The 18994-nt window shown below is 39.3% G+C and overlaps 1 protein-coding gene across 2 annotated transcripts in view; it reads right to left on the minus strand.

Moving 5' to 3' along the window:
* Positions 1–2763: 2763 nt before the first annotated feature.
* ELOVL5 (ELOVL fatty acid elongase 5) overlaps positions 2764–18994 on the minus strand; it is a 90558-nt gene continuing 74327 nt past the window's right edge. For both annotated transcript variants that reach the window (XM_069070625.1, XM_069070626.1), the window contains exons 4-8: positions 16026–16103; positions 11896–12067; positions 9369–9493; positions 6337–6471; positions 2764–4794 (exon numbers count right to left, since the gene is read on the minus strand). In XM_069070625.1, the coding sequence (XP_068926726.1) occupies positions 4663–4794; positions 6337–6471; positions 9369–9493; positions 11896–12067; positions 16026–16103 (642 nt within the window). In that variant the 3' untranslated portion in view covers positions 2764–4662. The remainder of the gene's footprint in view (positions 4795–6336; positions 6472–9368; positions 9494–11895; positions 12068–16025; positions 16104–18994) is intronic.

Raw genomic sequence — 18994 nt, forward strand, 5'->3', positions numbered from 1 at the left:
TACTATATACTAGGCACACAAGTTTACATTCTAACACAAATTTATATTCTTAATATAAAGGGGAGCTGGAAATGGTGAAGGGTATACAGTTATCATGACCAGGAAGGAGTATAAAGACCAGGATCTGGGTAAAACAAGGCAAAATGCCACCTATTGGAAGCCTGTCAATCCAAGCTCCAAAGGGTGCATATGGAGGTGCTGGGCAGGGAGCCTGCAACACAGTGTGCAGATGGCTAGCTATGTCTTTCGGTGAAGGACACTGCCATTTGTGATGCCCCAAACAAAACATCATGTCAGAGGGGAAACTCTGGTCAAAAGACGTGGAGTATCCAGAAAGTTTACATGAAAAATGGAAAAAAATGGAGAATAGAATTTATTCCAGAAGATGCTCTGATAATGGTCTGATAGGTTCCACTGATTTTGGAAATGTTTCACTATCATTATTTATTCCAAGGCTTTTTTTTTTCTTTCCAATGCAAGGGGGGAAGGAGAGAAAATAGATTTTTCTTAAACTGAAAAGAACAAGAAATAAAAAATTACAGGGCTACTTTGATATCAAGCTTGCATTTAGCTTGATTCTCCAGAATGCCACAAAACAACCATATTCCCTTTAAAACTGCAATCCAGCCCAATTAGCCTTCTTTCTGTTTCTCACATGTATTTCGCATCCTGTCTCCCAGGTTTTTTCACTGGCCACTTCCCATGCCTAGAATGTACTCCCTCTTATGCTTATCTGTGCCTCACAGCATCTCTCTTTCCCTTCAAGACAGCTCAATCAGAAGCCTTTCCCAGTCTCCTAAGCTGCTAAGCCTCTCCCTCTCCAATACCCTATATTTAACTACTAAATATGTATTGCTTATTCTGCATAAATTCTTCTATGTGCTTGTTTCTCTCATTAGACTATAAGTTCATTGTGAATAGGGACTACTTTATTATTTATATATACTTGTATCGTCAGAACAAATCCTTCACCTCGTTCCACATTCTTGGCTACAAGTGCAAATCACTTTCCCAAAGGTCTCTAAGGCTTCGTTCAGTTGGCACAGCTCTGTTTTCTCCAGACATTGCACGTGTTATGCTTTTGGGACTGGAACAAGAATAGGGCCACAGGGCTTCAGGGGATGTTGAGTAGCTATTCAATAGTCATGTAATTCTAGATGGTGCAGTAGATGATGAAAAGTACTGGGCCTAGAGTCAAGGACACCTAAGCTCAAATCCAGCCTCACGCACCAAGTTCTGTGACCCTGGGCAAATCACTTACTTAACCTGTTAGACTCAGTTTCCTCATCTGTAGAATGAGGATACTAATAGCACCTACTTCTCAGAGTTGTTGTGAGGGTCAAATGACATAACTGTAGCATGGTATCTGGCCCATATAAGCACTATATAAATGTTAGCAATTATGCTAGATCAAGGGTTGGGAAAGGCGTTGTTATTGCCTGTTCTGTTCCACTTAAACAGGAAGGCCAGGTGTACAGATGTCCACTCTTACCTTAGCATTCGGAAGCAAGCATAGCATTTTCTCTAGTATAGCCCTCTAGTTACCTAAAGAAAACCTCTGGATCGTAGGTCATTTTTCTCCCAAGTCTTGGTTTAAGGATTTTCACTTTCTTACATGAGGGGACCTACCCTCTACCAGCTATTACATAAGATATATGGTTTTCTTTGATTGGGTGGTAGCTGATTTTAGTCAGAACCACAAACTTCAGAATAGATGGGGTCTCTAGAAGTTACCCGACTTGGGTCTTGGCCTGATCAGGAATATTCTTTCTCTCTCTGACAAATGGCCATCCAGCTTCTACCAGAAGACCTCCATGGAATAAGGAACTCACTACCTACTGTGTTATAACTGGTCATTTTGGCTCCTAGGGCATGTGGCCAAAAAAGCTTTCTCTATAGTAAATTTTGCAATTCATGATGTGAAATTAATACAAACTAATTTGAATGGGAAGGGAGAGCCTAGAGCAGCAGACCAACTTGAGGTCACCAAGCAGCACTTTCTGAGGAGGCTGCTTCCTGGGAAAGGACTCACCAGGTTGGAGTCAAGGTACAGCACAACAGGTGCAAAAGGAGGAAGTATCCCCTTTGGAGGCTTCCTATTTTGAATAATTCTTGCTATATGAGGGGCTAAACTCAGTTGTTTCTATGTTGTTGAAAACGTACACATACAGCTAACATATGAATGTAGCCAATTTTAAAATTGTGTAATTTATTAAATTACAAAAAAGCCAATTTTAAAATTGCATAAATTTATTAAATTGCAAAAACAAAACCAACAACTTTTCATACCCTCTAAACTTAGTGCCCTGGGGCCCAGGCTGGGGATTTGTAATTCCTTTGTTTTCCCTGCCTTAGTTATCTCTCTACCCTGAGGCATTCTGTTCTGCCTTTGGACTCTTAATTATGAGGAAGTTTTTTTCTTAGATTGAATCAAAAGCCTGCTTTTTTGTAATTTATACCTACCACAGCTTCACTTATTGTGGATTTCAACACCCCATTAAACCACGTTAGCCTTCCCAGTCCAAAGATCACTCTCCTTGTCAAAGAAAACAGAAGCAAAATAGGAGATACTGAGTAACTATCACTGTAATCGTCCATTGTAATTGACTAACTCTTGTCCTGCTTCCCCCAAAGTGTCTTTTGCATTCCAGGGGTGTCGGCACTTCTTGTGGCCCTGGCACCCACTAACTAGTCCAACTGGTTTGGAAAGATGTGGGACCCCCTCCACCACTCTGAAAGCACACAAACACCAAAGAGCCCAAGCACAGATAATCAAAAATGTTTTAATGATTAACGTTTTGACATTGTTTAACAATGTGGGTATATCCAGATGAGCTAAGGATTTATTTCTAGCACACTTAGCACTATTGAGTATTATAGCTTCTGTACTGAAATATGTAAAGATTTTTGCAAACTGGTACCTAGGAATGAAGACATATACTTACACAAACATACTCTCTAGTTTTGATAAGGTAAATGTAAACAGATGCCATGACTTCTTCAAAACAAGTAAAGAAAACCCACAAGACTAATAAGAGAACTCATTAGTTCTCCTAAGATATGGATGTGCAAAATTAAAGCATGGTAAACTGATATTTACATAAATATCAAACCAACAGTCTATACATTTAGATCAATGATTCTCTAAGATATACTGCATGAGTGGTTAAATGTAATTGCTGCTCAGTGAATAAGGTATTTATTTATAGGCTAAGTTCCAACACTTTAAAGGACATATACAATAGCTCTTGTCTGTTTTTGACACTCAAGAGTGCAAGACAAGATTTTACGGTAAGCAGTATATCATTTTTTTTTAAATAAGCAGTTCTAAACAAATCTTTAGATACCAAGCAGAAAAATTACAGGTGATATATAAGACTTACACGAAACAATCATCTCCAAATTTCCCAGTTCTCTTTTCTACTGTTGCTATCTGATTAAATTTTACCTTTAAAAAAAAAAACAACCCAAAATTTGGGAGTGTTCTCTCTTTTCTTTTCGGTAATCTAGGCACATTAAAAAAAAAAAACAACAACTTTGCATCTGAACAGATAGCAGTACAGAAACCAATCTAAATATGACCCCTGCCAACCAATCATAGATCATCTGTAGGGCTGTGTTACATCAAAAGTACTTAATTGTCTTTTTGGAAAGGGTGTATATCCTACCCGTGACGTGTGGAACAAAACCAGTACTGTTCCCCTGTATAAAAGCCACTTAGCAATTTGGAGTTGAGAAAATAAAAACAGTCGGTCCACCACACATTCTTTTCTAAACCTTAAAGACAAGCTATATATGTATAGACACAGATGTGTGCTATACATATATATATATATGTATAGACACAGACGTGTACTATACATATATATATATATACACACATATATCTATCTCCTGTCATTGTTGCTCTAGCGCACATTTTTTTTCTTACATTAATAGCGGCACGCAAAATAAAAAAATATGATCTGTTAAAAAGTTAAACTGATTGCTCCATTAGAATCTAGGCCTGCTTAAAGAAAGCCAATATTATAAAACCAGAGGTGCCATTGCTGACTTCACTGAAACTTGACAAGCCACTTAAAATTATACTTCAGACATTATTTATCTCATGAATTGCGGTCTTTGATCTTTCTAAATGGAACATATTAGGAAAACCAAATTTGAAAACAAAAAACAAAACTTAAAACTTAACCTTAATTTTAAACTGAAAAGCTTTGGGCCCTGCTTTTTTTTTTTCCTGTTAAACTTTTAAGGCATGTGTGTTTATCTCTACTAAAACAACATACAAATTTACATTTACAATCACATGCATGATCTACATTAAAAAAAATAAGACTGGATTACAGTGTTTGGAAATTGTGAATCACAATTCAGCACCTATCATATTGACTAATAAGGCAACAGCAGTGTCGTTTACTATAATAATACTCCCTTCCACAGTCTAGAGCAGAGTCAGTAAGAGCCCAGAATTGTTAAAAAAGTCTTATGCCTACTTTAATAATCTTTATACAATTTTTCTAGTTTGCACTGGTTAAGTCCTACATAAATCACACTATTGCAGGCAGGAATAGTTACAGTAGCTGTTAGGAGTATCAGTGCACAACTCACATTGTGCTTACAATCAGATGATTTTGTTGTCTGGGGTTTCTAAATGTTTGGTCTTCAATCCTTCCTTTGTTTTCTGGGTTTCACATTGTTTTCCAGAGAAGAAAAGCTGTTTGTGTGCCCGTTCACCGCAGCCATGGACCCATTCTGGTAGTCTTTCCTCCGGGCAGATGCCTTCTTGTTGTAAGTCTGAGGAGTACAAGGGTAAATGGGATTTTAATATGCTGGCCAAAATGACCACAAGGGGGAATAGGAAGGTGGGGAAGGCTACTTCTAGCATAAATCAGATGATGTTAGACACGATATAAAAATCCATTTTTTGAGGGGGGATCCCTAGTTTCTTTTCTTTTTAAATTGTAGTGTGAAATGAACTTTGAGGTCAATAACCAAATTTGAAGTTCTATCTTCCAGCTTTATTCACTTATCCATCTGTTAAGGCTTAATACTGATCTTGATAATAAACCGTGGCGATAATTAGCCAATAAAGAGACCTCTCTTTATGTTCTCCCAAGTGGCAAGATGAGTAATAAAATGAGGCAGGGTGGTGTTGTAGAGAGAGTATGGGGCTTTGGATTACAGAAGACCTGCATTTCAAATTATGTCTCTAATGCCTATAAGATGAGTGACTGGGTAAGTCACCTATCCTCTGAACCTCAGCTTTCCTATTTATAAAATGCTGATGATAATACTATAATTTCTTAGAACAATAAGTAGCTCTCTAAAACTGAGTTACAAAGCAGATGGTGGTTGTTGTTTCAGCCATGACTGACTCTTCGTGATCCCATTTAGTTTCCATGATAAAGATATTGGAGTGGTTTGCCATTTCCTTCTCCAGCACATCTTATAAATGAGGAAACTGAGGCCAACTGGGTGAAGTGACTTGCTAATAAGCATCTGAGGCTGCATTTGAACTCAGGAAGATGAGTCTTCTTGACTTCAGACCAAGTATGCTATCCACTGTGCCACCTAGCTGCCCATATAAAGCAGGGACTGAGCTGCATTGGTCAAAGCTTTTCCTTACTGCAAGTTCCCTGTATCAATGAAATCACAAGTCTGATCCAAAAATACCTGCAGTATCTACATCAAAGGAATCATTTAGTATCAGAGATTTGGTATAAGGAATGGACAATGAGCAAACTCTTCATACCAGGGCTCTACAACTTAAAAGTCTCAGGTGCTGCTGAGGACAGTGAGTGATTTATCCAGCATTCCCACAGCTAGGGTGTCAGAGGCAGGACTTGCACCCACGTTTTCCCGACTATGAGGCTGGCTCTCTATCCTCTGTTCCAGACTGCCTCATTGTCTTTGATTATCTTTAAATGAGAGCACTTCAAAGGCTATATACAGCAAGATTTTGGACTTCATGAGGGTACACATATTAAAGGGTCATTTCCTATTAAATCACTGAGAACATGTGCAAATCTTCCATTAGTAAGCCCTAGAGTGGGAGCACTGAGGATTCTGGGTCATGGGTAGAAATCACTATATATCCTATAAAGGTGAACTTCAGAAAGAAGTGCTCACTTATAAGCCAATCATCACTCAACCTTCACGAAACTGTTTTTTTTAAAGTTTCTAATGTGCATTCTAAGGTGACCTATCTGTAAAGCATCTAGATTCAAATGGCATTGGAGAAATGAGTCTTTAAAATCACCCTGGATATGCTATCAAACCCCAAATTGCACCCAAAAACCCAAATACAAGTTGGTTTGTTTTTTTAAGTGATTTTACCTGAATGTAGAAATTTGTGAAGAGGGTAATCAATGAAATCATGTAGCCAATTTGGAAGTATAACCAGCCCAGAGGGAATGCACAAGGCCACACAACACCACAGCTAGTCTGAACGATTGTCAACACAAACTGGAGCTGTTGGAAAAAGGAAAAAAAATGGGGAGAGGGGAGTGTAGGAAGAGTTAGCATCATAACTCTCCATCATAACAAGATCTAGAACATAACATGAATAGAAACACCTCTACGGGTCTAGATAACCCAATGAAAAGACTTTCTAAGACAGTATATGAGAAATGTATGGAAAATGGAACAAACCCTCTAAGGCTCTGTAACTTGGGAGAGTAAGTAATCTCCTTCAGGGCAGGCAGGGCTATACTTCATTTTGAATCTGTGTATCCCCAGCACCTACTAGTAACAGTAGTAATAAAAGTAATAGTATAGAAATAATAAACTAACATTTATATGGAGGTTTGCAGAGTGGTGTATACATATACCCCTCCACATGTATGTATGATGTGTATATGTGGATACACACAAATGTATAATCATGTTTGATTCTCACAACAACCCTAGGAGGTAGGTACTCTTAGTTTACAGTAGGATAGTAATAAATTCTTGATGAATTAATGAGTACATATTGGTAGGGTTTTGTTTTTTTTTAAGCAATTGGGGTTTAGTAACTTGCTCAAGGTTACATGGCCAGTTATTTTGTGTGGGTGTTAAGTATCTGAGGCTGGAACCAATCCTGGGTCTCCCGACTCCGGGGCCAGCGCTCTTACTGCACCACCTGGCCGCCCCAAGTAGGAAGGAAAGGAGGAAGGGTACAAATGTGATCTGGAAATGGATGATGTATTATAGCAGGAAATGTGAAAAACAGATAACAGAATGTTGCTTATTTCTCACACTTATATATGTCTTTTGGGAAAAGGCACTGTCTGGTTTGAAAATTTTATGGGGAGGAAAGTTAAGCTAAATCTATGTACCACTTCTGATAAATAAGACAAAGGCAAACCACATGAAACAGCTTTCAGAAAAAAGTTAAAATGTTGGAGACAGTGTATTGCTGCTACAGAGAGTTTATATTCTGTCAAATTAATAACAGTGTAGCAGTGTAGTTCACTGCTTGAGACTTGAGAAGAGGATTGTTTTGCTGAAGATTATTTTAAAAAATAATGTACAAGTTAATCTACTAAAAACAGCCCTGAAAATAAAAAAGAGGGAAATTAGGGGCAGGTTGGCTTCCTCCTCTCAAAAATATGGGGTCCTCAAAAACCTGAATTTCCAATAGTCTGTATACTGGAGAGAGCTAGTCCTTCTGATCTTTGTTCTGCTGGATGATGTTGCACAACAAAGTTTATTTTTTCCTCTTCAGGTTATCAAACAACTAAAAAACAGGCATTCATAAAGAACCAACACACTTTATTCCAGGAACAGAGAATACCAAGATAAAAGCAATACAATTCCTGCCCTCAAGTATTCAATCAGAGAAGATAACATGTACATAAGTGTATCTAAAATACAGACAAAATAATCTGGGAGAGGAAGAGGCACTATTGGCTGGGGGCCTTACATCAGAGAAGCTTTCCCCTTAAATATTTTGCATTTACTTAAATACAGATTATTTCCCCCTCAGTCCTTAAGGGCAGGAGCTGTTACCATTTTTTGTCTTTGTATGAGGTGCTATATACTATAGAAAAGAATTGGGGAACTGAGGAGGCCTATGATGAAGGCTTACTCTGAATAAAAATTCTATCTAAGAAGAATCTTTTAATGATGACAAAGATTTATCTGGAAAATCTTTATTAGCTTAGTTTATTTAAAGTACATTGCTATTGTTTTTTTCTTGTTTCACTTCCAGGGCACGTGGGTAATGTTATGAATAGTTATCGATGGTACATATTTTCCTCTTCGGCACTGTTGACTACTTGAGGTCAGGAATACAATTTAAAACAGAACAAAGGAACACGAAGTCTTTCCACCCCACCCTAATAGCTAGAGGGATCAGGAAAGAACTCATGTTAGGAGAGAGGTGGCCCTCAAGTTGAACTCTGAAGGAGGCTGGGGTCCTAATGAAGGAGTACACTCCAGTCATGGGAAAGTGTAGGTAAAGATAAGGAGATACGGAATGTCAGATATGGGAAAGAATGAACAAGTACATCTGGCTGGAATGGAGAGTGCTAGAGGAGTGGAGTCGAGTATGATAAGCCTGAGAAGTCAGATGGGGAACAGGATTGAAGACTATGTGAGAATTCTGACAGGTCACACACCTCTTCTCTTCTGGCTCCTTACATAAAAGCTCAGACACTCAGGTATCTAACCACAACTAACCCCTACTTGGAAGGGATATATCCCCTTGAGAAGGTGATCTTCTCATAAGCCACTGCAATAATATAGTTACAATCAATTTATTAAGGAGTCTAAGGAGACCAGGATAATGGTATCACTAAGAAATTCTTTGGGGAAAGGAAGGGAAGGGAAGGGAAGAGAAGGAAGAAGCAGCAATCAAGCTCAGCCAAGTGTGTGGAGGGTTTTATGATATTATCAACTTTGGCAGCAGGGTCAGCCTTTTGATGAAGGGCTACTATGCCCAACATCACACCCTTGCATATAATGAGGCCCTCCAAAAAAAGTTTGCTGATTGAAGAGCCATTTAGCTCTCCTACTTTTAGGCTGAACAGACAGTTCTCAGCTGTCTGACTCACAAGAAATGTTCTGAAATTTAGGCATTCCTTCATTTTCTGCACAGGCATGGAGCTTAGAGAAGGATCATACATGTAGAGCAAGGAGGGATTTTAAGAGGTCAGAGAGTCCAGATCCCTCACTTTACTGAGGAGGAAGCTGAAGCCCAGAGTCTCCACACCTTGGATTTTGGCATGGAGTGTAAACACACACACACACACACACACACACACACACACACACACACACACAATGGTACAGAAAAGAACAGCAAGACATCTAGCATGACTGCTTCTCAGAGGTAATTAGCTTCCACTTGACAGTCACATCCCAATGAGGCCCGACTCACTCACCAGCTGTCCCTGAGTGATGTACTTCTTCCACCACAAATACGGGCGCATGGATGGAACAGCAGACAGACCATAGTAAGAATACATGAGGACATGGATAAAGCTGTTAAGGGTGGCACCAAAGTAGGCTGTGGAGATTAGAAGGGAGAGAAGAGGAAAGGACATATCATCATGGTTTTTTACAACACAGGTTAAAAAGTTCACAAAGCTTAGAAAACGAACTAAGGTTTTACACATGTGATTGAACTGGTGGAGAGAGCATGAGGCTTTTAGACACCAGGGAACTCGAGCTAAGGTCTAGTCCTACCCACAAACCAACCCTGGGCAGGTCACAAACTCATGCTTCAGTATTCTCATGTGTCCAATGGAAAGAGTCATACATGCCAGACTCTGTACTTCACTGGGTTTCTGAAAGAATCAAATGCAGTAACAGACAGGATTTCTTTGAAAAATCTGCAAGATGGTGCTATTGCTATTAGGAATTTAAAGCAGTTAAATTATGTACAAAAAATCAGCCTTGGTATAGTGGAAACAACAATAAAACTCAAGAATTGAGAGACCTTGATTCTAGTTCCAACCCTGCTACCAACTGGATGGGTGATCTCCAAGCCGTACTATTAAGAGTTAAAGAGTTCTGGGCATGGAGTCAGGTTATAAGTGTGACTATGGGCAAATCATGGTAGCTTCTCAGAGTTTCAGTGTCCTGAACTGAAAAACTCTTCAGTGACCTTCTCCAGGGACTAGCCTTGCCAACCCTGAAATGCTGGAGAAATGTAAGTTGTTATTAATGATCACTGTCTCTCTGAAGTCTCGTAAGCATAGTTAATCAAAGAGTAGCGCTATCGAAGGAACTCTTATGTGGAAAGGAAACAGTGGTATAGTGGGAAAGGCAATTAATTTGGAGTCAGGGGATTCATAGTTCTGGTACTTAGTACCTATGGAACAAATCTTTTAACCTTCTGGGCCTCAGTTTCCTTGTTTGTAAAAAGAGAGGGTGGGTCTGGATGACCTCTAAAGCCCCTTAAAGCTCTAAGGCTAAGGTCCCATGAGAAATGAAGCCTAAAGAAATCAGCCAGGCTGAAGGGCCAGAAAGTACCCATCAAAATTCAGGAGGGTCCATGGGGCAGGAACTTTAATTGAAGTCATTTGTTAAACCTTTTTGCATAATGAGATTCCTATCAAGAAGAATAGCTGTTCTGGGCTAAGAAAACTGGCTGAACTCAAATGTGACATTTTGAATAGTGAAAATTAAAGCCCTCTCAGATAAAGGACAGCAAAAGGCTCCCAAGCCTGCTCCTTTAAAAACAGAGGAGATTCTCCTTAGACATCTCATTTCCAGTTTTCAAGTTTTGTCAGAAACGAAAGCTATACACATGCTAATGGAAAATCAAATGGATTATGCCAATATATGTGAGTAGAATTTTAAAAACTCTATGATAATAATAATAATAATAATAATAAACATCAGCATTCATATATAGTGCTTTAAGGTTTGCACTTAACACATGTTATCTCATTTAATCCCCAAGACAACTCAGCGAGGGAGATCGTATTATTCCATTTTACAGATGAGGAAACAGAGGCTAGTAGAGATTAAGTGACTTGCTTAAGGTTACACTGCATGCTAAGGGCCAGGGACAGGATTTTAACTCATCTTGTCTCCAAGTCCACTGCTCTGCCTTCTATGCTACCAGCTAACCTGTTCTACTCAGGGGTTCACAGATTGAGAGGAAGAAGGGACCTTCGAGGGTATCTAGCCTAACATTCTCATTTGACAGATAGAGAAACTGAGATAGGGAAGTTAGGTGACAAAAGCTCACAGGGGCACAGATTTAGGGAAGAGACCTTAGAGGACATCTAGTACAATTACCTTATTTTACAGATAGAGAAACTGAGGTCCAGTAACTTAAGGCTCATAAGATCTTAGATTTAATGTTAGAAAGTAATAGTTGAGAGAGACAGGATTTGAATCCTAGTGATCAAATCTAGTGATAGAAATTTCCACTGTTTTGCTTGGTCTGCTCCTGTAAGAGTGACCCAAACACAGATTAGGAGAGAAAGAAAATCCATCAAATCACCTTAAAAAAGGTTTGAGGGGCTTAACCAGAAGGGTAAAGAGAAAAAAAATTTGGGAGGAGAGAAGAGGTAAGAAGGTCAGGGGATCCCCAGACAGCAGGTACATAGCTAGTTAGTTGACTTAGGGTAAGACTAGACCTCTCATGAATTCCCACTGTCAATGGTCCCCCAATCTTTTAAAATATCACTGGGGTGCCTTCTCCTATTTATCTCATTAAGTTAATTTGCCAAATTAGCACAGAATAATTATTATGAGAGGGAAAAAAAAAGATTCCAGTATTATTCTCTCTCCCTGGGCTACACAAACCTGCACTACAAATAAGACAACAAAGTCCAAGTTCTTTAGTCACAGCCATTTTAAACAGGCAGAGACAGTAAGCATTCACTCAGGGCCCCAAGATTCAGTCTTTGCACATTTATCTGATAAAGTCATGTCAGTCTGAACAATACTCACAGTGACCACAGGGCACCCAGTTCATGACAAACCACCAGATGTTCAGCATGGAGGCGTGGTGGTACACATGCAGGACAGTGATCTGATGGTTGTTTTTCCGTAAAATAAAGAAGAAGGTGTCCATAAACTCAATGAGTTTAGAGAAGTAGTACCACCAGAGGACCCGGATGATCTAATGGGAATAAAAAAAAAACCAATTATCATAAATAACCTTCATTTACATAGAGCTTTAAGGTTTATAAAGTAAATATTAATTCATTTGATTCTCACAACCACCCTGGAGAAGTAGGTGTTATTATTATCCCCATTTTACAGGTGACGAAACTAAGGCAGGTAGAGATCAAATGACTCACCCATGGTAACACAGCTAGTAACTGTCTAAGGCTGGATTTGAACTCAGGTCTACTTGACACTGATATTCTAGGCAGTGGATAGAGTACTGTACCTCTGGACTCAGGAAGACTCATCTCTCCATCAATTACTAGCTGTGTTACTCTGGGCAAGTCACTTAATCCTGTTCATCTCAGTTTTCTCATCTGTAAAATGGGTTGGAGAAGCAAATGGCAAACAACCCCTGTATCTCTGCCAAGAAAACCCCAATGGGGTCACAAAGTCAAACACAACTGAAAACAACTGAACGCCAACAGAATTTCCTGACTCCAGGTCCAGTGCTCTAATCACTGTATCCCCTAGCTGCTGAAAGGACAGGAAAGGAAGAAAGAGGATTAAAGCCTGTTTATTGGGGTGTCTTTCCAAAGCTGTCTTGTTGTGAACATATAGGTTGTCCCAAAAGTCAAAGTGCAGTTTTAAGCTAGACTTTTGGGATACCCTGAATTTCTTAGTTTTTATTTAGCTAATTTCTTAGCTTAGTTTTAAATAATTTTTTTACTTAAAACCATACTATGACTTTTTTGACATCCTGAATTTCTTTTTAGTCCTCAAAAGAGTCATACAGAATATCTGTTAACATCTAACAAAGACACAAAGGACTCCAATACATTCCACTATAGCCTTAAAGTTCAGGGGAAGGGAACAAGAGAAGAATTACAGGAGCGAGGTGACCAGACTCAATAGATATTCATGTGAAAGGGAGTTAACCATCAACAAAGTGTCATACAGCTGCCAAAACCAAACCAAAACAAAACAAAAACCAAGCAACAAGACCTCCAGTTGGATTATGAGCCCAATGCCCGGAACAAAGAAACTGATGGTTCCAGAGGACAATTCTGCTCTGGGTAAAGATCATAGTCATATACAGAAGGAACCTTAGAGGGCACCCAGACTGACCCCCTCATTCCACAGGAAACTGAAGTGCAGAGAGGAGCAGTGATTGCTTAACCTCACACAGACAATCTACCAATGGCAGATTTAGGATTTGAACCCAGGTCCTCTGATGGCAAATCTGGTGCTCTTTCCATTGCAGCAGTGGTCCTCAAAGGGCAGTCTGCAGATTCCTTGGGGAGGGGTGATAGTGGTTCCTAAGACCCTTTCAGAAAGTCTAGAAGACCAAAATTATTTTCATAATATTAATATTATTTGACTACTAAAATATCCCCCCCCTTTCCAACTATATATCAGTGGGAGGTAAGATTGCCTTCACATACTTGAACCAAAACAATGTTGCAATAGGCCAAATGCAAAAGCTGATGAAAATCCATCTGTTTTCTATTATGCCAGGCATTAAAAACATCTGCAAAAATATGTAAAACAATGCTACTCTTCTCATTACTTTTTCTTTGTCTTAGCAAACAGTTATTTTTCATGTTAAAATGTTGGTTTGTTATTTTAAAATGAATCAATAAATATATTTTAAAATTATGATCCAAATTCTAATATTGCACATATTGATATAACCCATATAAACATAAGCTTTTTGGGATCCTGAATAATTTAAGAGTAGAAAGGCATCCCAAGACTGCATGCAATGTTTGATAACTGCTATCCTCTGCTGGACATAGCAAATCTGAGTATGTCTGGAAGAAAATGAACAAGATATCACAGCAACCCTTGAATCTCCAGGCAGTTAACCTGGAGAAAATTAGACTTAGGGGTTACTAAGATATGAGCACAATCTTCAAATACCTTAGAAAAAAATGCCTATGTAAGAGGTAGTAGAATTAGACTTTCCTTTGTAGCTCTGGAGGACAGGCTGAGGACCGATAGGCAAAAGTTATAAAGAAACAGCTGTGGGCTCAGTAGACAAACAAGAAAAAAAGAAGTTTGAATCATTTGAGCAATCCCCAAAGTACACTATGTTGCTTTATGTAGTAGTGAGTTCCCTGTCTCTCAAAGGGAGGTTGAATAGAATTACTATTCTGCAGGAGAGGAGGGGAATTCCTGCATTGGGTAAGAGGTTGGACCAGATAACCTTCAGGAATTTTAAAGAGGTGAAATCACTCCCTGAGCTTAAGTTCTAGCCACAAAGTAAGTTTTCCAGTGCTTATATCTTTAAGAACACATCAGGAAAATCAAGAAATGACAATGGGGAAGTTATTTAAACGGGGCCATCAACACCCATTAATAATTGAGAGTACAGGCCTTTGGATTCCCTTTGAAAGTACTCATATTAATCAGACAAAAAGAGACTCATTTGATTTCAGTGAATGAAATGATGCTGAGAAAAAAGGAGGCCTGATCTTCTGTTTTAAGAGTTCACAGAATAATAGATATCAAAGAGAGAACAAAGGCACCCACTGACGACTCTGAACTTGGAATGGATTTCTTTTGAGAGGGGAGGGGGTGCACCTCAATGACTACCCAATAAAGTCCAAACTCTGTTGACTAGTGTTTAAAGGCCTCCCACAATTTGATTCCAACTCAACTTTCTAGTAGATTTCTAGTAGTTTTGAATGTCTCCCTCTCCACCTCAAGCTCTGCCAATCTAACTCATCTTTCAATCAATAAGCATTTATTAAATGCCTACTATGTACCAGGGGCTGTGCTAGGCCAAAGAGAGACAAAGAAAGAAATGAAACAGTCCTTGCCCTCTAGGAGCTTATACTCTCTAAAGAGATACAGAATATAAGAAGTAAAATAAAATAAAACCCAAACTCAGTTCAAATGCCATCTCTTCCATAAAGCCTTAGATGACATCTACGGATCATCACATTCTATCTTATATCATAAGGTTATTTCCACGTGTCTTATCCTTACTAAGACTATAAACTCCTTGAGGGCAGGTGATGGATCTTATTCACCTTTATGTCCCTTCCCATAACTCTCTTTGTGCACCTGTGATTTCGCCAGCTAGGGAATTCTTCTCAGGGAAGAAATTTCCTTGGTCAATGCAGATTGGTCCATGACTTAGGTCTTGGAGAGGTGGCCAGGGCACTACAGAGTTTAGGGAATCTCATAGCCTTGGCTCTAAGGTTAGCTCTATCTGCTAGGTAGACAAATGAACATGGAAATCAATCTATCAGCCAGCATTTATTAAACAATCATTCTGTGTCAAACATGGTTCTATGCCTCTGGAGATAAACAGGAGTGAATCAGTCCCTCCATAGCCTCAAGGAGCACAGTACATTCCATTGGAATCTTGGCAGCTTTCACTCACCACATATTAATCACCCCAATTCAATGTCAATCTTGTCCAAAAGCATTTCATAAGTGCTTACAGGCACAGCTGTGGATAGAGTGCCAGGCCTAGAATCGGGAAGATCAGAGTTCAAATTTGACCTCAGACACTTGTGTGACCCTAGGTAAGTCACTTGACCCCTGTTTGCCTCAGTAGCCTCAGCTGTAAAATGAACTGAAGAGGAAATGGCAAATAACTCTAGTATCTTTGAGAAGAAAACCCCAAATGGCGTCATGAGAGAGCTGGAAACGACTTAAAAAAATTCTCAACATCAATAAATGCTTAAGCCCTGGGGGTACAAACAAAGAGAAGAAAACAGCCCCTGAACTAAAAGGTGTTCACATTCTAAAGAGGAGACAATTTTAAAAAATGTATACACAAAATGTTTACAACATAAATGGAGATAATCTCAGAAGGAAGGCACTAGCATAGGAAGAATAGCTGGGAAGGGGAGAGTGGGGCAGATGGGCAAGGACCAGCAAAGGCCTCCTGCTGAAGGAGGGATTTGAATGGAGTTTTGAGGCATCAAAAGGCTAAAAACAAGATGATAAATTACCTTCATATCTGCTTGTCCTCCACTGTGAGTGTCCTGACAGAAGAAATTGTATTCTCCTTCCCATACTCCTGTTACTAACTAAAAAGGGGAAAAAGAACAAGAGATCATCAGTTCATGAATAATAATAATAATAATAATAGCTGATGATTTTATATAAATGCTTTAAGATTTGCTAACACTTTACAAACATGGTCTCAACTGACATCACGACAGATCTTATTATTCCTATTTCATAGATGATGAAACCGAGGCTTGCCAGAGACATTGCACTCCAGAGATCCCAGAAACTAGACACCAACATGAGGGAGTGTACAGGTGCAGGACATGCATCACACAACAGCGCCTGACTCCATCATATTCTGTCTTATGTTATGGTTTTGTTTTTATTTTTTTTGCTGATCTTATTTATTTAGTGACCATTAATTGCGCCAGAAATACAAAGAAGGGCAAAGAATAGTCCTCGCTCTCAAGGAGCTCACAGTCTAAGAGGGAACCATTATGAAAACAACTATGTACAAAAGAAAGATATTTACAGGATAAATTAGAGATAGTCAACAGATGGAAGGCATGGGGTTCTTAGGGAGTTCAGGAAGGGGCAAGATCTTTCTTCCCTCTGTATCTCTGCTTTGGCACAATAGTGCACAGTGATCTATATTTATGATTTCACTAATGTAGGGAGAACTCCCCAGTGAGAAGATTTCCTTTGCTAATGCAGCTTGGTCTGTGACTTAGAGCCTTAGAGTTGCCTAGGGCACTAAGAGGTCAAGGGACTCGCCAAGAGTCACACAGCCAGCAGATGTCAAAGATGGTGTTTGAATGCAAGTTGTCTTAGAAGAACTTAAAATTTTAAGAGACCACCAGGTGACTGATTTTTGCTCTCTGATCTCCTTCTGGCTTGGTATATATACTATAAAGGAATAGCCAGAATAACATGGTTGTATGACCAAAGATTATTATTATATATTTTTTGCTTTTTGGAGGAGCAATTGGGGTTAAGGGACTTGCCCAGGGTCACATGGCTAGTAAGTGTTAAGTGTCTGAGGCTGGATTTGAACTCAGGTCCTCCTGACTCCAGGGCTGGTGCTCTATTCACTGTACCACCTAGCTGCCTTTATTATTTTTTTTAAAGAGGCATTACGGTATACATGGAGGAATACTGAATGGAGAATGAGAAGATAGGAATTCTTGACCCCATTCTGTCCCTAACTAGCCTGGGTCCTTTATTTGGCTTTTCCAGGTCTCAGTTTCCTCCACTATAAAAAGAGTTGGACTAGGTGTCACTGCTAATATTCTAGTAGTGCTGGTGGTAGTGGTAGCAGTAGAAGTGACATTTATACAGTGTTTATGGTTTGCAAGGTGTTTTGTTAATATTATTTCATTTGATCCTCACACAATTTTATAGATAAGTAAAGGCAGAGAGGCAAACAGTTGCTCAGTGACATTGCAAATTAAGTGTCTGAGGCTGAACTGAACTCAGGTCTTCCCAACAGGTTTCACTATTTTTATCCACTGCACTACCTAGATGCCTCTAGGTTCTGTGATAAACCAGAAATGGAGATAAACTGAATACAAAGCTGGGCAACTAGGTGGCAAAGGAGTCAGGAAGACTCATCTTCCTGAGTTCAAATTCATCCTCAGATGCTTACTAGCTATATGACCTTGGGCAAGTCACTTCACCCTGTTTGCCTCAGTTTCCTAAATGGCAAATCACTCCAGTATCTTTGCGAAGAAAACCCCAAATGGGGTCGGGGTCACAAAAAGTGGGACATGACTGAAACAACCCACAACAAAAAGAATACAAACTATATGGAATAGGATTTGGAAGGTTTGCTTGCATTATAAATCAGTTTTTACTAGAAACAAGTTAAAATCCTTAGTGGTACTTCAAAAGGAAAAGAATAGTCATGTTGAAGAGTGGAAGGATGTCTTCTGATAGAGGAAGGTAATAAGGACCACTGTATACTTGAAGGTAAAAACCAAATGTGAATCTCTTCCCAGAGGGGTAGCTGGATGTTCTCAGGATGAAGGTACAGCCACAGGAGCTATCATGTGAGAGATTGTCCAGTAGTGGTTAGAGCAGGAAAATGAGGGCTCTCATCAGGGGTGACTGAAGCCTTTGTTTTCAGACCAGAAAACTACAATAGAGAGGCCTTCTTTTCTTTCTAGGGTGTGTAACCCAAGATGTAAACAGGGAACTTTCCAAGACTTGTCAAAACAGATGACAACTCCCAATTTCTGGTGATACTGCTAGAAAGAGCTTATGAGATCTTGGGTTAGAAACTCAAGATCATGGTATGGGCTGTATCTTCCTCTCTGCTGCTCAATGAAAGCAAAGGATACAGAGCAGAAAATTGCTTTAGGAAGTCAGCAGCTAGCTAAGAAGGTAGGTAGTGTCTGAGAATGTAACTTTTGATCTCTGGACAACAGTTGAAAATTTAGGGAGGACAGGTGGTCTAACAAAGGCTGGTAGGAATAAGCTTGCTTGATGTCTTGCAAACCCAATCAAAAAGAGTTAAAATAAAAATAAAAAAGCTGGGGAATGAGAATAATGCTAATTGCTTTTACATGGTGCTTACTATATGCCAGGCTCTGGGCTAAGAGCTTTACAACTGTAATCTTATTTGATCCTCACAACAACTATGGGAAGTGGATGCTATTATGACCCTCCATTTTATAGATGAAGAATCTGAATCAAACAAAAGTTAAGTGATTTGCTCAGGGTCAGACAGCTAATAAGTATCTGAGTCTGGATCTGAACCCAGGCCTTCCACAGTTCTACCCACTGCTTCAAAAAGAGAAAAACTGCTTATTACCCCCCCACCCCACCCCCAGGAAGCTATATACCATGGAGGATACAATGAAAAAGAACACCATTATGTGAGATACTTATAAGTTCATAAGGGGTAAAATGTGGAAAAAAAGTGGTAATAAAATCTAAAAGCCTCAAAATGTCTATGCTCAGTTTATGC

The sequence above is a fragment of the Petaurus breviceps genome, unplaced genomic scaffold, assembly GCF_028583685.1.
Source record: "Petaurus breviceps papuanus isolate PSGF00001 unplaced genomic scaffold, PetGlider_PUasm1.0 90822, whole genome shotgun sequence".
NCBI classification, from domain to species: Eukaryota; Metazoa; Chordata; class Mammalia; order Diprotodontia; family Petauridae; genus Petaurus; species Petaurus breviceps.